The 25,213-nt window shown below is 52.6% G+C and overlaps 9 protein-coding genes across 9 annotated transcripts; 5 read left to right on the top strand and 4 right to left on the bottom strand.

Moving 5' to 3' along the window:
- Positions 1-117: 117 nt before the first annotated feature.
- Positions 118-1,834, bottom strand: J4E82_003118 (uncharacterized protein; the record flags this gene model as incomplete). Its single annotated transcript, XM_051729407.1, has 2 exons — positions 118-504; positions 551-1,834. 2 exons carry the CDS (start codon positions 1,832-1,834, stop codon positions 118-120), a joined length of 1,671 nt encoding a protein of 556 aa, XP_051590791.1.
- Positions 1,835-2,741: 907 nt separating this feature from the next.
- On the bottom strand, positions 2,742-3,665 carry J4E82_003117 (uncharacterized protein; the record flags this gene model as incomplete). The annotated part of the gene is made up of 5 exons (XM_051729406.1): positions 2,742-2,873; positions 2,921-3,129; positions 3,180-3,336; positions 3,410-3,610; positions 3,660-3,665. The coding sequence occupies 5 exons, from the start codon at positions 3,663-3,665 to the stop codon at positions 2,742-2,744; spliced, it is 705 nt and encodes a 234-aa protein (XP_051590790.1).
- A 594-nt stretch (positions 3,666-4,259) lies between these two features.
- On the top strand, positions 4,260-9,857 carry J4E82_003116 (uncharacterized protein; the record flags this gene model as incomplete). The annotated part of the gene is made up of 3 exons (XM_051729405.1): positions 4,260-6,618; positions 6,663-7,020; positions 7,421-9,857. The coding sequence occupies 3 exons, from the start codon at positions 4,260-4,262 to the stop codon at positions 9,855-9,857; spliced, it is 5,154 nt and encodes a 1,717-aa protein (XP_051590789.1).
- Positions 9,858-10,641: 784 nt separating this feature from the next.
- Positions 10,642-12,385, top strand: J4E82_003115 (uncharacterized protein; the record flags this gene model as incomplete). The annotated part of the gene is made up of 3 exons (XM_051729404.1): positions 10,642-11,143; positions 11,202-12,187; positions 12,245-12,385. The coding sequence occupies 3 exons, from the start codon at positions 10,642-10,644 to the stop codon at positions 12,383-12,385; spliced, it is 1,629 nt and encodes a 542-aa protein (XP_051590788.1).
- A 282-nt stretch (positions 12,386-12,667) lies between these two features.
- Positions 12,668-14,246, bottom strand: J4E82_003114 (uncharacterized protein; the record flags this gene model as incomplete). Its single annotated transcript, XM_051729403.1, has 2 exons — positions 12,668-13,073; positions 13,126-14,246. 2 exons carry the CDS (start codon positions 14,244-14,246, stop codon positions 12,668-12,670), a joined length of 1,527 nt encoding a protein of 508 aa, XP_051590787.1.
- Positions 14,247-15,099: 853 nt separating this feature from the next.
- Positions 15,100-15,682, bottom strand: CYN1 (Cyanate hydratase; the record flags this gene model as incomplete). The annotated part of the gene is made up of 3 exons (XM_051729402.1): positions 15,100-15,121; positions 15,169-15,605; positions 15,653-15,682. 3 exons carry the CDS (start codon positions 15,680-15,682, stop codon positions 15,100-15,102), a joined length of 489 nt encoding a protein of 162 aa, XP_051590786.1.
- Positions 15,683-16,243: 561 nt separating this feature from the next.
- On the top strand, positions 16,244-19,963 carry J4E82_003112 (uncharacterized protein; the record flags this gene model as incomplete). The annotated part of the gene is made up of 7 exons (XM_051729401.1): positions 16,244-16,250; positions 16,329-16,498; positions 16,739-17,007; positions 17,061-17,815; positions 17,915-18,405; positions 18,454-18,715; positions 18,765-19,963. The coding sequence occupies 7 exons, from the start codon at positions 16,244-16,246 to the stop codon at positions 19,961-19,963; spliced, it is 3,153 nt and encodes a 1,050-aa protein (XP_051590785.1).
- A 272-nt stretch (positions 19,964-20,235) lies between these two features.
- On the top strand, positions 20,236-21,430 carry J4E82_003111 (uncharacterized protein; the record flags this gene model as incomplete). The annotated part of the gene is made up of 3 exons (XM_051729400.1): positions 20,236-20,624; positions 20,686-21,134; positions 21,228-21,430. 3 exons carry the CDS (start codon positions 20,236-20,238, stop codon positions 21,428-21,430), a joined length of 1,041 nt encoding a protein of 346 aa, XP_051590784.1.
- A 1,699-nt stretch (positions 21,431-23,129) lies between these two features.
- J4E82_003110 (uncharacterized protein) lies at positions 23,130-24,989 on the top strand (the record flags this gene model as incomplete). Its single annotated transcript, XM_051729399.1, has 2 exons — positions 23,130-23,187; positions 23,269-24,989. The coding sequence occupies 2 exons, from the start codon at positions 23,130-23,132 to the stop codon at positions 24,987-24,989; spliced, it is 1,779 nt and encodes a 592-aa protein (XP_051590783.1).
- Positions 24,990-25,213: the final 224 nt, after the last annotated feature.

Below are 25,213 nucleotides of genomic sequence, written 5' to 3'. Positions count from 1 at the left end.
ACGCTAGAAATCATACACTGCCGCCATCTGCCCATAAACATTGCACACCACCCTTGTCCCTCCCAAAATGCCCTCCCAAGCTGTAGCCTCCATATACTAGACAGTCCTCGTCCAAAACTACACGTCGTTTTTCCTAGCTGCCTTCGCAGCGTCAATGTTCAGCTCAGGACCTGGCTCTGCCTCCGCCTCCTCCATAATGATTTCCTGTGCCGCAGCCTCGACCGGTACTTCTGGTTCGCCGATTGCTTTCTTCGTCTGTGCCACGATGGCGTCTGCCTCGGTAATTCCGCCCTTCATGGTAGACTGATCACCATCTACACCCATGGCGGCGTCATTCTTGCGCTGTCGGAGTGCCTTGTTGTCGAAGCGTACGACCATGCAGGAAAGATTGTCGGTAGAGAAGCGAGCGAGGGCATAGTCGACGAGCTTCTTGGATGCTTCTTGGGGATCGTGGACTTGGCGGACTAGGTCAACAGCTTCCTGGTCGGAGCAGACATCCCAGAGCTGTGTTCGTTAGTAGATGTTACGTATTCGTTGATGGGCTACTTACTCCATCGCAAGCAAGAATGAGAAATTCGTCCTGCTCTGCCTGGATAACAGTCTCGGTGGTGTACGGGTGTCCGGTGACCAGGTCCTTCATATAGGCATCCCCCAGTGCTCGTGTAACAGCAAGAACGCCATTAACGCGGTTGTTGAGAATCAAACCACCAGCGCTGGCAACCCGACGGCCTTCATTCTCGTCGCTACCCTTGTGGTCGTAAGAGAGGCGAAGTGCTCGGCCATTACGGCAGAGAACAATACGCGCATCGCCCACGTTGGCCGTATACAGCACGCGCTGTCGACTGGCCTCGTTCCGTAACCTCGCCTCCACTTGTTGTTCAGCTGCAGGCTCCACAGCGGAATCAGCACCGTCCCTGGCCTCGCCTTCGCCGGCGTGCTTGATAGCCGATACTGCCGCGGGTGCGAAGAGGACCGAGCCGGTAGACGACTGAGCGTTAGGCACTCGGTCCTCCCACCTCAAGACAGCGATGACCGCGGTACAACCACTGTTCTTCAGAGGAAGCTTTTCCAACTGCTGGTCGACTACGGTGAAGGTCTGGTCAAGTAGTTCGGGTATCGGGGTATTTGGGTTCTTTCGAATTGTCTCTTCCAGAATCAAATGGAGCTTCTTCCCACACCAATCGGCAGCGAACGTTCCGGCGTGTCCGTCGAAGATGGCGAAGTATCCGTTGTCGGTCTCGACTACGGCTTGCGACAGAGCATCCGACTGAGTCGAACTGGCATCGGATATGGCGCGTGTCTTCTCGGCGCCGTAAGAGGGAGCCGGAGTGCTCAGGAAGTTGTATAGATATGCATGGGTATCCTCCATCGTTCGTCTGCACTTCTTGTTCTTATCCTCTGTGACACCGACGCGGAAGGTGGATCGTGGGCCAGGCGCCGACTCGCCGGCAGAGTTGTTGAGTGAGCCCTGGGGGACACTGAGAGCAGCATCGGATTTGCCGAGCTTCTGCATGGGGGTTTGAGGGGAGGCCTTTTCTGACATGGTGGAGGTACTGGAGGTGGGAGAGCCTGACGAGCCGCCGAGATGCAACGACTGTTTCGCGCTCGAGAACATGTCCCGGGCACGCGACACGCCGCTACTCCGTCGTTTTCTCTCAGCAGGCGCAGAAGCATCACTGGGCTTGCGATCTATCGAAGCGGAGCCGTTGCTGGTCGTGTTTATTGCGCCTGCAGCTCCGTTGTCTGTCGCCGGGGCTGCGGTGGGCTGTGGCGCGTCATTGCTTGCAGGAGTGCCAATGGTGGAACTCTCGTCGTCCTTTGCATTCCCAAACATCTTCGAGAGCAAGCCTCCCTGGGCGCTCCGACGCCTGTTACCTGCCAGCTTGATTGATGGCGCTGGTGTTTGCTGGCTGGGTGGTGGCGACGGTGATGCAGTTGGGGGCGGCGGCGGATTCGGCGAAAGTGAATAAGCGGGGCTCGAGTGACAAGAATATGTTAGGAAGGATGTAAACAGACGCAAGGGGAAGAGTCGTGGGAGATGGAGTTCTTAGGTGTGATGACGTCGGAGGTGTATAGCGGGGCGAGCAACCGGAAATATCAATTGGCGCAAGAAGAGGGCTTGACGCTGGGAGAGGATGGCAAGGCGCGGGCACGTTCCAGGGTTGAGATTGGACGATCGCCGGTGTAGCGTGGATGGAGTAGGCAGTGAGCTGCTGGGTGCTGGGTACAAGTGCGCAGTGGGAAGTTGTCTATGCCGACTGCTCTTCTCGCGGAAGTGCGGGGGATCTCACGCAGTTAGTCAGGAAGGGCAGCACCGCCTACGTATACCACGCTGGGTACTGTGAATGGGGAGGCAAGGGAGCAGAACAGATACACGATCTTGTGACTCTGATATATCACCAACACTAAGATACCCAAAGCCAATTCCAGGGTTTTGGGCTACGATCCGCATGATCTAGGCTCAAGCGCATGCAGGCCGGCGCGTACGGTGGAGCCGGCCTGAACTGACTAAACTCTCCATGTACGGCCGCCGGCCTTGACTATCGCAATATCACGAGGATCTAGACGTCCAAAATCTTCCGGACATCTCCATGCGCAAAAGGACACATAATGTTTCTGGGACGTGGACAACGTCGCACGCTCTATTCAAGTGCCCAATCTGACGTCCACGAGTGCTGACACCTAGCCAAGAGCGCTGCACGGGCACCTCCAGCGTTGCTTCTTGTACTAGCACTTCACCCTCACCTCCTCAAGCTGTCCAAGCGTGCCTGAAGGTCGTCATCATCCGGGTCAGCTCCGCCGCCGCCGACAGCCTGCGCCACCCTAGCTTCAGGTACTGCGTTCTTCTGCAGTCCGCTGGGCGTCTCGCCAAGCTATGTAACGTTAGTGAATGCGCTTTCGGTGATGGATGAGTACTCACAGCCTGGCCAAGATCGATGCCTATTTCATCCAAGACCTGGTTGACGACGTCTTCACTCTCCTCCTCGTCTTCCATGCCGGTGGCATCATCGATGGCGTCGTCCATCATCTCCTGCCTCTGGTCCATGATATCGTTCTCCTTTTCAAACTCCATAGCAATGCGTTGAAGCGCGGGAAGGTTCATCTGCCTGTTCATGCTCCCAAGCAGTGCTGAAGTGTGTTAGAGTACGTCTGGCAAGATTTATAACATATGAACCTACTCGTTGCACCCTTCATAGACTGCATCATCTGCTCATTACTGCGTACTGTCTGCCCAATGTCAGCTGTGCCCAGATTCCAGTATGTGGTCGCCATGCCTGTATCCGCAATGAGATCGCTTGTAGTTGTGTGCGCATCTGGTAGAACTTCTGGATGTATCTTTGCGCAAACATTAGCCATGTGAAAGTAGCCATGCGACAAGCAGCGGCTCGGCATACCGTCGTGTCCGCACCAGGTCCTTTGCCTGGATGCGCAGAGGTCCCATTTGCCCATTCTTCGCGCTCTTCTTAATATCTGCCACCAGCTTCTTCTCCTGGTTCTCGAGCTTCACGCGCTCGCGGTCTAGCTCTCGCTGCGTCTTCTCGAGTGCGCGCTGGTGTTTCCGCAGTCGCTCCGCCGGCGTCATGCGCTTTCCGAAGGCCCATTCTACGATCTGGCATTGCTGTCAAACACGATGTCGCTCAAAGACTAGGTATACATACGTTCATGGTCGCGAGTAGACTGCAGGAAGGTTGGTGAGTATAGCTGGGTAGACTTGGAAGTAGGTGCAGCGGGTAGCGGCTGATACGGCCACTTCGTCTAAACTAGAGAGTAGGTGGTAGAGACCAGCTCTACGTTGGGCGGGTAGTTGTATTAAGAGACGTAAGAGAGGTCAAAGTTGCAAAAGGTGTTGCCTTGCCCGATTATGTCATTTGATGTTCCGCCGGGCTGGAGGGCAAGATACGCAGGTATGGCGATGCCGAGCCTTGGAGGAACTGACTATCAGTTACCCACCTCTAAGCAATTGCGCTATCGAAGCAATACGATCATATGGATTTCAAGTGAAACTACTGCATCGAAACAATGCCCAGACATTAGACGCACACGAGACGTAGACGTGTAGAGCCGCGGTAGTGGACTCGTAGTGGTCACTGACAGCCAATCCCTGTTTGCTTGCGTGGTGGCGTGTGCACCACCAACTCTGACGTTGTCTCAGCATTCTTTTCTCGACACCGCCTCCCGCTCTACAACACCACCACCCCCCTTCCGTATCTATCACGACATGCGCCCCTCCTTATAGCGCAAACCACGAAACTACCCCGATGAATCCCGATCGACGAAACGGCCGGCCCTCCTCGTCTGGAGAGTCCTCCAGCAGCCGTCGTGGTGGGTCAGATGACTTTGTTCCGCGACAGAATGCTCGACCTGGATACATGACGGTTGGCGGCGGAAGCACCACAAGCGACGCCGCTGCCCGTCTCGTGTCCATGTTGGACGAGGACTCCGGTTATGGCGGAAGTATGCAAGATGGCGAAAGCAGCGGGATGAACTGGCGGTCTAACGTTGGCGAAGATAGGCCATCACCTATGTCTTTTGCCGGGTCAGGAAACGCCGAAGTCGAGAAACAGCGCAGCCATGTGCTCCAATTGCGATACAACCAGAACAAAAACGCCCTCGGCCGGGCGATCGCCGGCACCATCGAGACATTGAAGAGTTTCCAAGAAATGAATCTGAAATGGCCGGCCCATTACCCCTCGGTACAGGTGGCCGAAAAACAAAAGGCGCACCTTCGCAGCGAATCTCGGCCTGGACTGCAGCACACGCAGTCTGCGATTGGCAACTTCGACCCCGATATGCGCTCTCCCGAACGACCTCGAGGACCCCGCCGGGCGGGCACAACGATTGGAGATGACCCCGCCGCCGAGTCGAGCGCTGCCGCCGAGCAAAAGCGTAGAGAAGAGCCTCGACTGGTTACGCCCCAACTTGCTCACGATTTCTCCGTTCTGAAGTTGGAACTGCGCATGGGCGGCCGAACACAGACAGACTTGGTACATTCGCTGGAGAAGAACTCTGTTGCGTCTCTCCTCGACGGCCAGATCCAACAGAGCATACGCCACCTCTTCTCTCTCAAGGAACGTATCGAAGATACGTCAAGCAAGGTCCTGGTCACGGGAGACTTGAACGCTGGAAAGTCGACCTTCTGTAATGCCCTCCTCCGACGTAAGGTCCTGCCCGAAGACCAGCAGCCCTGCACGAGCATTTTCTGCGAGGTTCTTGACTTCCGGGAGAACGGTGGTGTCGAAGAGGTTCACGCAATTCCCATCGGTTCGACGTACAACCGCAACGACGAAAGCACGTACGTTGTATTCGATATCAAGGACCTGGAGAAAATTGTCATCGACAACGATCATTTCGCACAGTGCAAGATCTACATCAAAGACATCCGAGATGTTGACGAATCACTTCTGAACAACGGAGTGGTCGACATCGCTCTCATCGACGCCCCGGGTCTGAACGCCGACTCTCTCAAGACCACCGCCGTGTTCGCTCGCCAAGAAGAGATTGATGTCGTCGTCTTTGTCGTTTCTGCTGCGAATCACTTCACCGAGTCCGCTAAGAACTTTATCTTCACCGCAGCGCGCGAGAAGGCATACATGTTCATGGTAGTCAACGGCTTCGATACCATTCGCGATCAGAACCGTTGCCAAGAGATGATCTTAAAGCAAGTTGCTAACCTCAGTCCGGCCACCTTCAAGGAGTCCAGCGAGCTGGTACATTTCGTTTCTAGTAACGCCATCCCCATGGGTGCAGGTGGGAGCCCCCCTGATGACGATGGTGACGACGATCCATCCGACAAAGGAAAGGGCAAGGAGGCAGAGAAGCAGCGCGACTTTGCCGATCTTGAGGCTTCGTTACGACGTTTCGTGCTGGAGAAGAGGGCCAGGTCTAAACTTGCACCCGCAAAGACTTATCTTCTCAACGTACTAGGAGATATGAACAACCTAGCCACAGTCAACCGAGATGTGTCTCAGAGCGAATTGGACCGCGTCAAGAAGGAGATCGAAGCGCTCGAGCCTGAGTTTGAAGAGTCCAAGAAGTCACGGACAGAAGCTGGAGAGGCAGTGGATCGCATGGTTGAAGATACGACGTCAGACGTCTATGGCTACACTCGAGACACGCTCAACAACTGCATTGCCAGAGTAGCTGAACAGGATCTTGGCATCGATTACCCTGGTCTGTTCTCAGCATACCAGTACGCTGAGGACATCAGGGACTCGATGCTCCACGAGGTCACTGAAAGCGTCCGTTTGTGTGAAGAACACGCTCGAACCCAAGCTGTGCAGGGCTACAACGGCATCAAAAACTTGGGTGTCCTACATCTTGGCAACAACTTGTATGCCGACGTCATGTTCCGTCCGGAGAGGATGTTCAGGAAGTCAGTGCACGCTCTTGCTCGACAAGTGGATATTGATATTGATCTGTGGGACTTCTTCGACATCGCCAGTCTGTGGGAACGTCAGGAGAAGGCCGCTGGTGCCGGTATGGCCATGACTGTTGCCGGCGTAGTAGGTGGCAGATTGGTCGGCGGTGTCGGCTGGGTAGACGGTGCTCTTGGTGCTGCAAAGGTCATGGGCACAAGCAACATGAGGAGACTGATAATCCCTGGTCTCATCGCTGGTGGTAAGTCAATCGTACGAGTATGAAATGTTCTATGCTAATATCAGCAGTCGCTCTCGGAGTATCATACGTACTGGCGTCCGTGCCTAAATCACTACCTCACAGACTTAGCGCGAAGCTATCTCAACAACTAGCGGCGATCGATTACACACACTCCAACGCCCTTCGCATCAGCTCCGAGGTTCGGCGCGCACTCAAAGGCCCTGCTAACGATGTACGCATCGGTCTGCAGAGGAACGTCGAAAAGCTCCAGCTCCAGAAGGAGGAGACAACCAAGCTCAAGGCGGAAACTGAAGTTGCACGCAAGTACTTTGGCAACCTTGTCCGCAGCAGCAACGACTTGCGCCAGACGGTCCAACGCGTTGACCTGGAGGCAGCGCCACCAGTGATTGGCGGACCGATGCAGTAGATGCAATTTATGTCTTTATGCTATTTGAAAGAGTCACGGCTTATGCGTATGAAGAAAAGGTTCAAGCATGGAGGCGTTTGCAGGTGTTAGGATAGGTCACGACGAAGTAATCTTGCTCGTTTTCCCGGTGTACATACAATTGACCCAATACCCCTCTTGCCCCTTTGGTCGAAATCGATAGATATATACCCTAGAACTCTGAATAAGTGACTTGAATATGGTGGTGAAAGCTGGATTTTGCCAAGCTGTCGTGTTGGACCCTGAACGTTGACGCCTGTCGACCTCGGATCTGCGCACGTCATCTCTCCAACGCTACCTAACGTTGCATACCCTACTTCCAGCATACCCGCTCCATGGCGGCTCATGCACGCCCGGAACCACCCTGATGGAAACCAGAAGAGACCCGAGATCCTTTCTCTTCTTCATAATCCTCTTGCTGCTCATCAACTCGCCCGAACCGCAACAGCCGACATTCAATGCGCGCACACGCTACCGAGAGCTCATCGAGCGCGAATACTACCAGCTAGATCTCTTGAATCGGACGCGATACGGCGACTTCAGCGAGAAAAAGGACAAGTGGCTGAATATCACTGGGCTGAGGGATGAAGATGGCTTTGCATGGGAGCTACTGGACCCTGTGAGGCAGAAAGCAAAGGCGCAGTCAGAGCGCCTTCTAGGAGATGGGTGGAAGGGTATGCTTGATGGCTCACTGCAAGAGGGAGAGGCTACTATGCCGGTATACAAGAATCTATCTGGTTACGTACAAGGAGAATGGACGCGCTCGCCGCTGAGTCGCATACGGCACCCCGGCGATATGGGCAATGCCTCGGCCATCCCCGATCCCTTTGGAAATCTGGTAGAATATGACAGAAACCTAACCGGTGCAGGCGGGCCGTTGCGAATGCACATTACAGAGCTGGAAGATAGGATGCGGAGGAATGAGAACAAGACCATATCCGAGATCAGCGCGAAAGTGATTATTGGAGACAAAGACAGCTTTGGAGGGAATTGGTGGGAATTTGTGGCACATGGTGTCCATTTCATGAAAAGCGGGACTGCGGTTCTGACTACTACGAGCGATCGGTTCGCGGGCATCTTCGCTTTGCCTCACCTGCAGGTCACGCCCTATTTCTACTCAACATCGCAAGAGTTCCTGAACTGGACCATACATGAGACTATTGAACGGCAAGAGAAGAGAGCTTTCCCGCTCTGGAATCCCTGGACATCTGCTGCAGAAGGCAACAATGAGGGCATGTTCCAGGGACACCATTGCGAATTCGTCTTGTATCTTCAAGAGTTCCCAAGTCAATCTAACGTCGACATGGACTGGCTCGAGCACGAGCTCCGGTTTCCTACTGGAGCTCCTGTCCCTCACGATGTTCCACATGCCATGTCCATGGTGGGCTTCTCGCCGGATTGCGGTTTCGTTATTGAGTCAAAGGGTCCTCCAGACTTTCCGCCATCGGAGGCTATGCATCTGGTCGGTTCTAAGACAGAAGACTTCAATGTTCGCGCTAGACACGGTATCCTGGCTTTCGCCATCAGTCTTGCGTTCCAGCTTTCCTTCACTCTCAAGCAGATGAAGGAGACAGCAACGCCATCAATGCGGAGTCGAGTCAGCTTCTACACCATTGCTATGATGGCTCTGGGCGACGGCTTCACATTTCTGATCCTCATCTTCATGTATTTCTTCCTCGGTACAGCACAGTTGGCGCTGTACAGTATCGCATTCATAGCGCTATTTTCCGTACTGACCCACCTCCGCTTCCTGATGGACATCTGGTCCGTACAAGCAGCGGAGAGGGCGCGTCAGGAGCGGCAACGAACTCCAGCGGCTACCACAACGACGCCGGCTCCAGCTCCCGAGGCTGCTACTTCAGCACCATCTGCCGATGCCGGTCTGCCCTTGCCAGCAACCGCCGCTCGACCACCACGTCCACCTACTCCCATCATCATTGCACCAGATCAAGACGATCCGGATGAAGATGTCACACCAGGTCCGAACAATGCGCCCACGCCGACCAATGCCACGACAACGAACGCAAATCCGCGAGCTGAGCTTGGTGCATTGTATAGCCGCTTCTGCCTTATGCTTATAGTCCTGTTCTTTGTGACTATCCACTTCGGTACTGCTCGCACGACATATCGTGCTGTCTATTTCGACGTCATGACGTTTCTCTACCTGTCTTTCTGGATACCGCAGATCTATCGTAATATCATGCGCAACTGTCGGCGAGCATTACGCTGGGATTATGTTGCTGGAACAAGCATAGCCCGCATCGCGCCTGTAGCATACTTTTACATGAAAGAAGACAATGTCTTGTTTTCAAGAACGGACTGGAAAGCCATGGGCTTCTTGGCAGGCTGGGTATGGATGCAAGTGGTGGTGTTGGTGAGCCAGGAGGTTCTCGGCCCACGATTCTTTGTCAGAGACGGATGGGCGCCGCCAGCATACGACTACCACCCCATTCTACGCGAAGACGAAGAAGGCGCAACCATGCCGCTCAACATCACGACTTCGTCGGAATCACCATCTACAATTGATGCTTCGGCAGCAGAGGGTGAAACCACCAAAGCATCAGGCGAGTCCAAATCCAAAGGCAAGAAGGTTTTCGACTGCAGTATCTGTGCCAACGACATTGAAGTACCAGTCATACCTGCTGGAGCTGATGAGAGCAGTGTAGCTGGCATGGGTGGGACGAGCATGATTTTGCAAAGGCGACAGTACATGGTGACGCCTTGTCGACACATCTTCCACACTGGATGTCTCGAAGGGTGGATGAGGTATCGATTGATGTGTCCAAACTGCAGAGAGAGTTTACCGCCGTTGTAGATGAAGTGATTCGAGTACAGTCAGATTTTCCCTGCATCGGGAGTATTTTCCAGGCTACCTCTGTGTCTGCCACGCATGAGTGACGCATGTCTCACTGTCCGCGTAACAAGTGGGTCATTTAGCGCGCCTTGCAGCTCCACCTTCGGAAGTGGAAGCGTAACGGCCACAAGCTCCAGGGGTAGTCCGTTCTGTACCGCGCGCAGTCAGACAAATATAATGTGAAATGCAATATAGATGCGCAAATTCAAACATTGCCACTTTCTGCGTCAACTCGACGCACATGTCGGTGATTTCAGCGAGCACGGCACTTATTAATAGTACCTCTACGCCACAGATCGACGCTTAGTCGCTAAGGGCACGCATCCCTACCGGTCCACAGCTGGGGCTGAGCTGCGCATCCATCGCTTTCTGAGCCCTGGCCTTGCATACGCAAACCACAACTCTCAGCCTCTCAGGCTACACATTCGCTTCTGTGCTGCATTTGTGTTCTGCGTTGGCATATAATAACGGTGCCTCGTTTCCAAGTAACTGCTCTTATCCTCTTCCGCATTTCCGAGACACCGAACGACCCCCTGGACTTGTACAAAGCTTGTTCGCAGCCGCCCTCGTTGCCTGCCCCAGCTTAAGCAAGGCCAAACCCTTCGTCTACCCCACAGCTCATTGTTGTACATAACCGACCTCGCCTACACCACGCCCGTTGGCACAGCGCATTACCCCTACTACAGAGCGCATCTAGTTGTGCAACCTGGCGACTTCCTAATACCACTACCAGCGCTTGCCTATCATGGCGGCCAACGACTACTACGGCAACTCCCACCCGGGGCAGTCGAACGACAGGAACGATGCGCCTCTGCCTCCAGTACCCGGCAACCACACACAACACTCCGTCTCGCCCGTCAGCTCGCCCTTTGACGACCGACCCTATCCCACACACACAGCCAGCAGCGGTGCGCTCGGCGGCTACCCCATCGATACATCGTATTCAAATACCTCATACCAACCTCCGACACAGTATAGCTCGACCGCACATATCAACGACCCGTACGCGCGGCAGCCAGACCCCTTCGCCGACCAAAACGCGATACCGCTTCAGACACAGCCGAAGATGGATGGCAGCAGTCCGACACGGTATAATGGCGACCCAGAGTACTACGGCATGGGCGTGGAACCCAAGAGGAGAAAGAGTAAAAAGAAGAAAGGCTGGTTCAGTGGCAGAGTGACGTGGGTAGTCTATCTTCTTACGGCGGTGCAAGTTGGCGTGTTTGTTGGGGAGTTGATCAAGAATGGTATGTTGTTACAGTACAAACATATCTGGAGACGTAGACATTGACTGACAGCGTATAGGCATCTTGACAGGCAGCCCCATCCAAACCAAGCCAAACTTCAACATCATGATCGGTCCTTCGCCCTACGTTTTGATCAACATGGGCGCGCGCTTCACACCCTGCATGCACAACATCAAGAAAGTTATCGAAGCCGATGGTGGGCCCGTCCTTCAATGGCCATGCCCGAATACCACCACCCTTACCGATAACAAGTGCACGCTGGCTGAACTCTGCGGCATGGGCGGTGGTGTCCCCAACCAAGAGGGTATCACAGACTTCAAGGATAGAAGCCACGAGCCGAACCAATGGTGGCGCTTCATTACTCCTATATTTCTGCACGCAGGAATTATTCACATCGGCTTCAACATGCTTCTACAGTGGACACTAGGTCGAGACATGGAAAAGGAAATTGGTCCCCTCCGGTTCGCACTCGTATATTTCTCCGCCGGTATCTTCGGTTTTGTGCTCGGTGGCAACTACGCACCCGATGGTATCACTTCTGTTGGTGCTTCCGGATCCCTCTTCGGTGTCTTAGCTCTCACCATGCTCGATCTCTTATACAACTGGTCCACCCGCCGCAGTCCGGTCAAAGACCTACTCTTCCTCCTCCTCGATATGGCCATCGCGTTCGTCATCGGTCTACTCCCCGGTCTAGACAACTTCTCCCATATCGGAGGCTTCCTCATGGGAATCGTTCTGGGTATTTGCATCATCCATTCACCCGAGTCGCTGCGCGCAAGAACAGGCCAAAGCGAACCGCCGTATGCAACAGTGGATACTCAGCCCCTCGCCCACGAGCCGGTTGCTACAGAATCCAAAAGCAAGATTACCGCTTTCGCCAAACAACCAGTTGGCTTCTTCAAAGGTCGCAAGCCACTCTGGTGGGCGTGGTGGCTTGTACGTGCTGGCGGTCTGGTAGCAGTCTTTATAGGCTTTATCCTGCTGCTGAGAAACTTTTACGAATGGAGGAATACTTGTAGTTGGTGCAAGCATTTGTCTTGCTTGGTACGTGTATCCTTGTATGTTACCCTTGAAGAGTACAGATTGCTAACTTTACCCTAGCCCATCACTACAAAGGGTGTGTCGTGGTGTGATATGGGTAGTCTGAACCTTACAACGACCGAGACTCCTAGCAAGAGGAGTTTAAATCCGGCAAGCCTGGCTCACTTTATGGGCGAGGCGACTGTTGGACGGATACTGTAGAGGGGAGAGTATCGATAGATGAAGTGAATGAGTTGGTTCTTGAGCACAAAGATTTCATCAACGGTCTGGCATACATGGGACGCAAAGCATAGATACCACATACCAATATTGAAGGATTGCAATACTTTCCTACCAGTAACTTTTTCCACGCTGTTGTGATAATTCTCCATAAAGCCAGTGAATGTGTCATGCACTTGCTATCATTGCCCACCAAAGTCCACCCAGAAGTATACACCGCCCACGAGAATTAATCCCTCTTGTCATGAACAACCGAGCCCTCGTTTACCACTGTGACTTCCTGGGTATACCACCGATCTGTACGGCCGAGTGTACGGGATTCTTCCAGTCCGGAGGCGTAGTGACGGTATACTGCAGATAACTAGCAACAGGCGGCTTGTACATCTCCATATGCCCAGTCTCCGCATTCCTCCGCAAGGTGGGTCTGGTGTTGAGATGATCAGGGCGGATCTTCTCTTGTACACCAAGGAAGCCACCGGACATCCTGTCGAGGAAGACGCCAAAGTTATCAGTATGGTTGATGGTACATTTAGAGCCATGGGATTCGCAGTGAGCCATGAGAGCGGTGGCAGACTTGAAGTACTTGAGGCATTTGGGGCACTTCACGCGTGTTATACGGTGGTCGACGAGAATGTGGTTGTTGAGATCTTGGCGGATGTCAAAGTTTTGCCTATTACTACGTTAACGATGAAGCAGTAAGAAAGCCGGAGAAGAGAACTTACTCGCAGACGAATGGACAATAGTACTTGTTGACGATTGAGTCGTAGAACCTCTCTGGGTTCCAGTCGGAACTCATCGGATCCCAGAAGCGATCACGAAAGAAATTGGGACCATGTGCATGCTCCATAGCCTCATCGTGTGCAGAGACAGAGAATTCACTGGGAGGAGCTTTGGGTTTGGCGTTCGGAAACAATATAGAGCCTGTTGATTTGCCCTTGCGAAGGCCCCAAACCTTGGTCTCATGATTGGACGAAGAAACACTGGAGCCCTGAACCTCAGAACCATCATGAACGAAAGAGCCATGCTGACTCTGGATAGCGTCGCGTCCGAAAGGTGATGGGGAGATCGTTGGGAAATTGGACGCAGCAGGAGATCTGATGACCGTTGAGCCATCAGAGTCGACATCGACGTCTCCATTGAGAGACATGCCGCCTATCATCGATGCAACCTCCATGTCTACGCCCGGCATGAACCCGCTCTGAGTAGGCAGAGGAGGGTAGTGACCGCTGAAGACCGGAGTGTGTGGCTCTTCTAGGGAAGGATCGGGCTTGATCGCCTCGAATTTGACGTCCTCAATGTCTGCGCTGTCATCGATGGGGTCATCGCTGAGCAGAACACCTCCGACCTCTTCTACGTCGATAGCTGCCTCGTACTTGGACATCTTTTGCTGCAATCGGTTCCATGCTGGACCATCCTCTAGATATTTCTCAACGAGATGCTTATGGACGACGTGGCCTTGGAACTGGGAGGCTTGAATGACCTCACAGTGACCAAACTCGAGGTGCTCGATGAAGAGGCATGCACGGTAGAAGGACTTCTGACAGCCGATGCAGGTAAGCTCCTGATCAACCTTGTGGTTACGCTCAATGTGACGCTTTAAGCCAGACGTGCTCTTGAACTCGTCGCCACAGACGCGGCATGCTTGTCCATGCTCCTCAGGCCGTGTGATCTTGTGCATGGCGTAGTCTTCAAAAGTTTCAAAATCCTCGTCGCACTTGTGACAGTATTCGTGATCGTCAAAGTTCTTCTTGTGGTTCTTCATGATCTTCTCTGTGTCAAAAGACATGTCGCAGTCTGCATACGTGCACTTGACCCGCCTGATGGGTTCGAGTGTGGCTGGCATCTCCGCTCTTTCCGTACGGATAGTTCTTGTGGAATGAGAGAGCTTCACAGCAGATGATTTAGGCTCGTCTGCTAGTCGGATGATTAATACTCAAAGAATCGAGTACTGCAGCGTGACGCGTGTACTTACCTGATTATGCAGTGATACGAGCGATTTTGTGTGAACTGTCGAAGCCTCACCTACTTTGGCGGTTCTCAAGAATTATTATAAACTTGCTACACCGACTTCGGCAGTAGACGGAAACCTCCCGTAGGTACAGTAGTTGTGGAACTTGGGGTATCCTGGAAGAGAAGCACAGAGAGTGTGGTGTTGACCGATTTTGTGACAAAGACTGAGAGAAAGCTTTGTGTTATCTGGGCGTTTGTGGTGAAGATGGTGGTGTAGAAAGGACAGAAGCTTGTAGTCTAGCGGATTTGAGAGACTGAGGGACAGCTAGTGGTGGGTGTGGTGTGGGGCTGAACTAAGCAAGCATGAGGAATGACAGGTGAAGGAGGGTTCGAGATAGGTAGGCAAGAACGTTGGGTGTGTACTCTCACCCGGGAAGTTGCCATCCTCGCTAAAAACAAACAAAATTTCAAGACAGTAACCTCGATTTGTTTACGCAATGCGATTTTCAACACCAACGACCTCAGACTTCAAAAGCATGAACTGGAGATACCAACCGTCTTCATCTCGATCGATTCGCTGGCTACTCATGCCGTCCGCCATGTATTCTAGGTAAGCTTAATACACTGCCTATGCATGGCACCGAAGCTCATTGAATGATTGTTACTAGTAATGGCATTATGACATAGTTGAAAGAGAGAGAGTAAACTTGATATTGGTCACGAGTTTAATTGCTAATACGATCCACTTAGAATCGCGAATATGGTAGCCTAGATACCGGTCAGTAATACATTCGGGAAAATTCATATGAACATACCATTTGCCCCTCAGTGTAATCTTGGCCCACTCGCCCTTGTCGTCAGTCTCCTTCTCTACCTTTGTACTGAACGAGATAGCACTCATGATGCCATCACCAAACTTCTCGTGCATAACCGCCTTGTATGCCTGTCCATAGTTCTGCACAATCTCATAGAGACGGTAGATGGTGGGGTCCTTTGGTGGCATATCGAGCGTGCTGCCTCGGTTGGGAAAGCCTGACAACTGCGATTCGAGCAGGCCGGCGTCAATCTCCAGGATTTCCGACAGCTTCTTGATATCTTCGGCGGAGGCCATGGCCTGGCCGTAGAAGAGAGCGGCAATTGCAACTTCATCACGTCCGACGTGCTTTGCGATCGCTTCGAAGGATAGGTTCTTCTTCTTTTTTGCTTCGAAGAGCGTTGGAGAGGAAGGTGGAAGGCGAGGGATGAGCTCTTCCTACGAGATTGTCAGCATCTTCCTATACTTCTCCATTCTCTCCTTACGTTCAAAGTTGCAATCGGGTGTTGCGCCATGGCGATAGGCGTTGAGTGGAAGCACCGGGTAGCGGCAAGAGGTACAGCTGGTCGTATGGATCCCAATGTACGAGAGGCCAATCTGGCAGAAGTTGCAAGCCGAGAAGAGAGGGCCATCGTCAAAGATATGTCGAATTGGATAAGAGGTTATGTCAGTGGTGTTGTGTAACGGCGTGGGGAGATAAGATGAGGAGCTCTCCAGCTGCCGAACAGCTTAAGCAGACAGCCGATGATACAAGGGTACGTCATACATATGCGCTGCCGCATTCCCATTGCGACCCACAAGTTGTGTGAACCATCGCACAAGCGCTATGTACAGTAAGGAGGACTTCTAGTACCGCTCTCTTCGCGATGCGACATGGTGGGTAGACTGCTACAACCACGCGTCGCGTAGTATCGTGGAGGGCGTCAAGAAGAGGGGGAAGCTCCATAGTGGGGTGTTATGAGGGGTTAGATCCTGGATCCTGGCATCTGGCCAACAGAGGGGAATCAGGGTGCGTGCACTCCATTGGTGTCTGTTTCACATGCTCAGCTCGTATGCTTCCCTGCATTGGCATATGCATGCCCCGTTTGCCGCTGATGATGACGCGGGGTCATCGCGACCTCGAACTCCAGCTCCGGAGCTTTACTTGACAACATTCCATAGACTTCACACCTTCTGCGCGACTGGCAAACAACCGAAAGCTTCAGTCCGGCACAATGTCTCGCCGAGATGATGATCTGGCATATGGCGACTACCATGGGCAGGGAGGCGAGGAGGGCGATCGCGGATTTGTAGGTGACATGGGTCGGCGTTTTGGCTTTGGCAGAAAAGAGGTCAGTACATTCTTCTGAAACGCCATGCTGTCATTGTACGCTTCATAGGTATCAAGCTGTTGAGGAAGTGGAATTGCCCCACTATCGATAATCATAGCGCTGAGCTGGCCTCGTCATTCACCATCCTCGCCTATCTTGCGTTTCTATTTCTATTTCTTCACCGCCTAGCTTGCTGCAGGGACGAGACGCGTATCTGGTAGCTTGACTTGGGTCCTCTGATTCCTAACTTTGACACCACAGAATAACCAACACTCATCCTCATCCTCAAACCAGGGCAGCGGCGGCATGTCGTTCTTCAAGAAGATCCACGACCCGCTTCACGGCTTCGTCTCTGACCTCAAGGATGCCATATCCGGAGACGATAACGCGCAGAAGCCTCCGCCAGGTACATACGAACAACAGGGAGGGCAGCCACAGCCCGGGCAAGAGTACCACGAGCAACACCGCTTCTCAAGCTTCGCGCCTGAACGTCATGGCAATGACATCAAGTGGTATGTCGATGGATGCAGGTAAGTCTCAAGTGTCCTCGTGCGCTATAAAACGATCAATTGATATCGGGTAGCTACATGTATGCTGTTTCCATAGCTCTGGAGCGCGCCAGGGAGTCGATATGGATACTTGACTGGTGGCTCTCCCCCGAGCTGTATCTCCGTCGACCGCCAGCGAAGAACCAACAGTACCGGGTCGATAGGATGCTGCAAGCGGCAGCGGAACGCGGTGTCAAGGTCAACATTATTGTATACAAAGAAGTGACCCAAGCTCTGACTCGTAAGTTTTTAAATCCAACGTTACCCGACTATCTTCATTCTCTCCTACCGAGTTCGACGGACAGGTTCACCAAAGGCCTCACGCGAGTCGGCCTAGATGTCATATTCAAAAGTCTTGAAGAGTGGGAAAAGACAGATCCGCTGATTGCCCCTCCTATTACAGTTTCTTCAGCTCATACCAAGCACCACTTGGAAGATCTCCATCCTAACATTGGCGTTTTCCGACACCCCGATCACCTGCCAGATGCAGCAGTACTACAGTCGTCTTTCTTTGCAGCCATGAAAAACATGTCTTTCACCCCAGCAAAACTCGCCCAACTTCCTGGAGACGGTCTCAAGGCCATTTATGGTGCTCACGAGGGCACAGTTATGTACTGGGCGCATCACGAGAAGCTCTGCCTGATCGATGGCCACATCGCGTTCATGGGCGGACTGGATCTCTGCTATGGTCGTTGGGACACCAACCAACACGCAATCGCTGACGCGCATCCTGGCAACATCGACCGCATTGTGTTCCCAGGCCAGGATTTTAATAACGCCCGCATGCTCGGTGAGTCGCTTTTTCTTCGTGTCCCTCGAAATTGGAAGACGACAGATAGGCAGTCACTTGCAAGCTACGTGCGTAAGGGAAGCTGCTAACACCTGACAGACTTCCAGGATGTGACCAATTGGGAGAACAACAAACTCGATAGGACACAAAGCTCTCGTATGGGATGGTCTGACGTGGCTTTGTGTATCTCTGGCCCGGTCGTACAGGATCTTCGTACTCACTTTGCGCAACGCTGGAACTTCATCTATGACGAGAAGTACAGCAAAAAGGCTACTAGATACGCCAGACTACCAGAGACTAGCAGTGGAGCTCAACAGGCTCCCATGCAACAGCGCGGATTTGAAGGCGAAGAGGAAGGCGAACGTGGCTTTGGTCGTGAGGAGGAGGGCGAGCGAGGGCTGTTCGGACACGGTGCTGGTGGACACCTTCGCCAGAAGATGCAGAGCAGGTTCGAACAGTACGGCCAAGAACATGGATCGCAATATGGCCAGCAACAGTCCCACGCGGAACATAGCTCCCAGCAAGGTGGTGTGGATTGCCAAATTACTCGTAGCTCTGCCAAATGGAGCCACAACTTGGTCACTACCGAGGTAAGTGACCCTGTCCACTGGAAAGAGACCGACTGATGAATTTGTTAGCATTCTATCCAAAATGCCTACTGTGAGGTCATCCGAAACAGCAAGCACTTCATCTACATCGAAAACCAGTTCTTCATCACTGCTACTGGCGATCAACAGAAGCCGATCAAAAACAAGATCGGAGCTGCTATGGTCGAACGCATCATTCGCGCTGCACGTAATGGCGAGAAGTACAAGATGATTGTCATGATTCCCGCAGTGCCAGCATTTGCTGGTGACTTGAAGCTTGATGAAGCCCTGGGTACTCGCGCTATCATGGAGTGTAAGTCACATGAATTCTTTCTGCATGTCTTCTGCTGACAGTAGTACAGTCCAGTACGACTCAATCAACCGCGGTGGTCACTCGATCTACGAGGAAATTGCTAAAGCTGGATTCAACCCTATGGACTACATCCGATTCTACAACCTTCGCAGCTACGACCGCATCAACTCTAGTCAGATCATGAAAGAGGCAGAGCAGCGCAGCGGCGTCTCGTATAATCAAGCATCAGAGGGTTACGACGCAGCACATGACAACGCTCGTGGCTACGAGGCTTATCGTCCACCGCCCACGCAGGAGTACGGCGTTTACGAGATGGATGGTTCCGGTCGTCCTCCATCTCACGGCCGACCCGATGCTGGCCCGCAGAGTCAGGGCAGACCAGGTGATTACGATCGCTACCAGCAGGAAGCAGCCAAGATTGGTGGTCGTCAAGGACTCGGCGACGGACGCTGGGACACTGTCAGCGAGTGTTATATGCTTGGTGGCGAAGACATCCGTAGCGTGCCTTGGGAGGGTAGTGCTGCCGATGAAATGGACGCCTTCGTGTCTGAGGAATTGTACATCCACAGCAAGCTTTTGATCGCCGATGACCAGATCGTTATTTGCGGCTCTGCAAACCTCAACGACCGTTCCCAGCTCGGCGACCACGACTCGGAGATTGCGGTTATCATTCAGGACCCTAGGCCGGTCGACTCTTACATGGACGGACGGCCATACCGTGCATCAGAGTTCGCTGCTAGTCTACGAAGAGAACTCTTTAGGAAGCACCTCGGTCTACTGAAGCCTCAGGACATGGAGCGTCCGACAGCCAACTACCAGCCTATCGGTGTTCCCAATGAGTACGACTGGGGCTCGAACGAGGACCGACAAGTCGTTGATCCATTGTCTGATGACTTCCAGAACTTGTGGAACTGGAGAGCGCACACCAACACACAAGCTTTCGGTAAAATATTCCACCCTGTGCCGAGCGACGAAGTCAAGAACTGGAAGCAGTACGACGAATACTATTCCCGGTTTTTCGGACAGGACGAGAAGGCAAAGGAGAACAAGAAGCCTTCCATGTACAAATGGGGCCACGTGGTTGCAGAGAACTTTGGGCAGGGCGAGCAAGGCGTACGCGAGGTCAAGGAGGTGCTCAGCACCATCAAGGGAAATTTGGTGGAGATGCCCCTTCTTTTCTTGAAGGAAGAAGATATTGCGCAGGAAGGTGTGGGACTGAACGCCGTCACTGAGGAGCTTTACACCTAGGTGCCTCGCAAGTAGACGTAGTACCAAAAGAAAAAGCGGATGCTCAATAACGGACTAAGACAATGGCGATATCTATTACCAGTGCATGCGTGAATAACGGTAACAAAGAGGGGAAGAGTGAATTGATGGTGGATCTTGGACCCTGACTAGCTTGATAGCGGCGGGTGCTCGATTAGCGGCGATCGCCCCTGTTCGCATGTGATGTGCCCCAGATTTCCCAGGTTGCGCGAGATCGTTGTGCAAACATCGTGTGTACTTCGTTTTGCGGCGCCATGCCCCGTCTAATGACAGCTCGCAATGCTGTCATACTGGTTAATGTCATACTCCTCACTGCGCTGTTCGTCCATCTCAAGTCTGAGCTCTGGGACAAGAATGCCGCTGCAGCTGGATCGGCCACTCTGACACACCTTCCCGACGAACTCTACGACGAGCAACAGCCGGGCGAGTCATCGCACGACCCGGAAGAGAAGCCGTTAAAGGCCAATACCGGTATCAAAGCGCGTCGGACTGCGGTGGTCGTCGCGAGCCAGAGTTCTGAAAATGCGACGTGGCTAGAGGAGTACTTCCCAGAGTGGGAGAAGAACATCTATCGCGTAGACGACGCGAACGCGCCGCTTACGGTACCCAAGAACAAGGGCAGAGAGAGTATGGTCTATCTGACGTACGTATTGGGTCGCGCCTTCCGTCCTGAATACTTCGCAAGCTAACAGATTCCTGCTCAGCTACATTATCGATCACTACGCGTCGCTTCCCGACAACGTCCTCTTCATCCACCCAAACCGCTACCAATGGCACAACGACGATCCCGACTACGACGGCCTCCCGATGCTCCGCCACTTCCAGTTGCCTTACCTTGAGAAAGAAGGCTACGTGAATATACGTTGCGCATGGTCCTTGGGCTGCCCAAGCGAGATTAAGCCTCTTGCCGAAGAAGGCGAACACAGAGAGGCCGTGCATGCTGGCGGACAATATAAGAAGGCCTTTGAGCAGCTGTTTCCCGGAGACAAGGTGCCAGCTGTCGTGGGCGTGAGCTGCTGTGCGCAATTCGCCGCGACAAGAGAGAAGATTAGGGAGAGAACTAAGGAGCAGTACGAGAAGTATCGCGACTGGATCATGGAGACAGATCTCGGCGATGCTATTAGCGGCAGAGTTTTTGAGTACTCATGGCATAGTAAGTCTATACCCCACCACCCCACGTGATGAGGCTCTGCGTGTCTTTACTTTTTTTGAAGTGGCGTACATCTCATGCTAACACCATTGATAGTCATCTTCGGTAAGCCTGCCGTACACTGCCCAAGCGCTGAAGACTGCTACTGCAAGGTATTTGGCATTTGCAACTTGACATGTCCAAACCAAGGAAGCTGTGAAGGACGATATACTCTGCCACCCTACTCGAGCCTACCAAAGGGATGGCCCTATGTGGGTTGGGAGGGCAAAGAACGCCAGCGCGCTGCTTCTGAGCAGTGATTGACATACCTGTGGGCTTATCTTCAAGCTACTGCGTCTTCTTGGATCGCATGTACGAACATACACATCCACTGGCCGAAGGACTCAGCCGCGACGCTTCACTTTTTCTGTTCCATCCACTGGCATAGTTGGCTATCTCAGCCTGATGCTACGGGACACGACCAGCTCTGGTAATCAGTTGTGTGTGTCTGCACACGTCACTACGTGCCACGAAGTTTGCGCTTGACAAGTTGGTCAGATCACTGTAAGAGTTGGTCATACAGTTTCACAAAGCACAACAGGCGCAAACGAGTAGCACAGCCATACAGCGCCGCTCCAACACCATCGAGACAGCAATGCACATTCATTGGTTGGTATGGAGGCTAAGTGTTGACTAGAATGCTCCTTCAGCATCTAGTCGAATGGTTCCGTCGCTCTAGGCTTCCGCAACCAAACTTCCACTGTTTTCCAAACCAAACATAAAGACGGCAACTCGCTAATAGACCTGATCACACGGAAGTCCGCATGTGCTATCTACGCGACGGCGCACTCCACGATTAACCATTCGCTAAGCTTCCTGTTGTTTTGGCCCCTTATGCACGAAAAGCAATAGGGTGTACTCGATAGACTGCAATTTACTCTGCAGATACCCGCTTCCGCGAGCTTGTACCAGCCTCTTCTTTGACTAGGGCCAAGGGCGCTGAAGTTACGCTCATGCAAGTCCAAGGCCCGACAAGATACGTATCCTGGTAGAGCATGCAGCTTCACGGCGCCAGGCATCAAAAGAGGCCATCATGACCGGTTCTGGAATCAGGCTGGTCCTCGGTTATTCAGCCAAAACTGTGCCGGTCGTATAGCGAGGCTGAGGATTTACGATAACACAGAAGGGCATAGCATAACTGGGGCCAAACCAAGCGGTAGAGTCGGAAAACCTTGTGAAGCCTGTCATTCTATCAATTGGCCATGTAGCACCGAATTCTGGACCATCAGTTGTCAAGTGCGGGGATCTTGGAAGGCTGAGACAGCAAGAAAGAGAAGATTTGGTGGGGTACCTGACGATACAGAGCCGCAACACGCTAACCGCAATCGGTCCCAAGGTCAGCATCTATGAGGCTCAAATACACTTGGCGCATGCATCCCCCTCGCCGTTGTCACACGAAGGGTTGTCGTATTTCAGAACCTTTGCGATTGCGTAGATCGCATTTTCCTGATCGGTATGGGAATGTCGCACCTTGTGACCGCAATTCGACATAACCCCGCAAGATAGCATTGGGCATTCTTCGTTTCAAACTCAGCCTGATGCTATACGAACATGGTAGAGGACGCTAAATGGTCCCGACCCTTGCATCATTTCAGACCTAGTCGTTGGTGGTAGACATCCACCTGCACACACGCTAAGGATGAGGCTCTGCTAATGCTCAGTATTCAAAGGCGTCCATGCTTCCTGCACATTCATCGAGTATTGTCCAGCTGATAAACGCCACCTGTCGTTAGCTCAAATTATCTCCTCTAATCGTACATCCCAAGGCCCTTTTGCTTTTTCTTAGCCCAATTACTCGCATGGAAAGTTGCTCACGTGCCTTCTTCGCCCTGTCCCCGAGCACCTTTCTAGTATCATATCGCTTTTGATGACTACTTCTCTCGATCAACTTCCTTTTGACGTACTCTTTTGCGTTACCCTCAATTTGGATCTTGAAGACATTTTTCACCTTGGTCAAACATGTCGACAATTGAGGGCTTTACTAGACGAAAGGACAGTTTGCAGACGCGCTGTCGAAGTAAGCCGATTTGAAATGCTCGACATGCTTACATACCATGCTGACGCTGCTTATAGATCAACCACCCATACACGGAAGAAGCACTTTCAGCCCGAAACGAGAAAAATACCTACGAGCAAGCCTTCCAGGCTATTTATGAGAGGAGAGATGCCTTGTCAACTGCATACCCTTATTCCGCTCGCGTCTTAGAACAGCAGGGCAGCAGCTTTGTGTATCGTCAAGGGACCATATGTATATTCGATGCTGGGATGGTCTATGTCTCGGATCTCCGCACTAAGCTGAAACCGGTCCATCTTGATCTCTCTGCTATTGTGCGACCTGTTCTAGAGTCAAAGTTCAGAGCATTTGGTAATTTTGGGTTGCGTTTACTTCACTATGCTGATGGAATACTCGCTGTGCACGCCACGCCGAAGTATAGCTCAGACCACAGTCACATAATCGCGATCCACACAGCGGCAAATCTTCCGATTGACCAAAGAGTGATAGAATCGATGCAAGTGGCCAGATGTTCTAAGCTTTTTGCCAGACACAACGCCCGTTATCTATACTACGGCACTCATACTGGAGTAGGAGACGATGGCCACTCTAAATGGGAAATCGACGGTATCTCACTTTGTGAGGACGCTGAGCTAGCGGAACGCGAAAGACCAGTGCTGCTCGACAAGTTCCATGGATCTGACATCGGCTCTACGATCGCGTTCGAAATACATAACGACTACTTCTACGCCGTTTCCAACCAGGGAACCTTTGAAGTCGAAGAGATCGATTATACTTCCTTTTACCACGTGGTCCGGTTTCCACTCAAGTCACCATTGCCAAAAGATATTTCTAAGGATGAGCGCCTGTATCGGCGCCAACACAAACAGGGACCAATCCACGACTCGTGGACCGATCTTACATTGCAGCTTGATGAGCGTACGAATGAGACAGTAATCGTGGAATCACGACGAGAGTGGGCTCAAGCATCTTCTCGTCAATCACGCACGTTCTACGTCACTAAACTGGATTTCAGAGAAGAGGATGATATGGAAGAGTCGTCCGATGAGCCGCTACTGCCTGAGGATGACCTCTACGTGCCCCTCATCGACTCTTCAAACAATGCCCATTGGAAACCCACACCAGACCTCTATAGCTGGAGCCAACACCCTGAGTTTTCTCCTACCGATCCTTCGCCCCGGTCTTTCATCCTTGCGAGAACAAAATTTAGGGCGTACAATTATGCATGCACTTCCTTCGTCGATCTCGTAGAAGACGAGCGTTGCTGCAACGATCCCTCCCAGCCGCCCTGCCTTAGGCTCAGAATAGGATCAAGACGCGAATTGGGCCTTGACTACTCGGCCACAAGCTGTAAGGGAAAGGCCCCAATCGACGAGATGAAGCCCAACTTCCTGGATACCCAAACACGGTACCGCCATTCACCTATCCGCATGTGGCCCCCTTCAGCATCGCGCTGCCCCTGCTCAAAACGTCTGCATAATATACTCAACCGACCACTACCATCTGCATCTCCATCACATACAAGGAGCATCACCGGTGTGCTCGACGAACAACGCCTGATCTTCATGATCAAGCCGGGACGGTCATATGGTCCCAGCGATGACAACACATTGGGCACCATCGTCGTAGTCGACTTCTCCCGCCCTCTTACATCTACAGCCCATGCACCCTCAGCATCGCAGCCACCATCGTTGTCACGATGCGACAGCAAGATGGACGACGATGTTGGCGTTCATGTTGACGAGTTGGCATGGTATTGGTCCTCCGATTCCAAAGGGCGCTGCCGAGGCAGGACGTGTCAGTGAACGGTTGGGAGCCGTGCCTATGTGCAATCGAAACCGATGGAGAGAAGAACATTTGGGGCGAATGTTATTGAGCCTCATACAAGGCAGATGGAAAGTGGTGCGCATACCATTTATCACTTTCATGATTCTGCCTCATTGCGCAGCAATGCGATGTTGTCACGATCCATGTACATGTGCATGATGCAAGCCCTCCTGCAGCTCGCATGGGGCGGCTGGTGAGAACT

Source organism: Alternaria postmessia, assembly GCF_024291825.1.
Source record: "Alternaria postmessia strain BMP 2775 chromosome Unknown scaffold_13, whole genome shotgun sequence".
Classification (NCBI taxonomy): Eukaryota; Fungi; Ascomycota; class Dothideomycetes; order Pleosporales; family Pleosporaceae; genus Alternaria; species Alternaria postmessia.
Note: the sequence above shows the minus strand (reverse complement) of the source record. Positions and strands in the feature narration are given on the sequence as shown.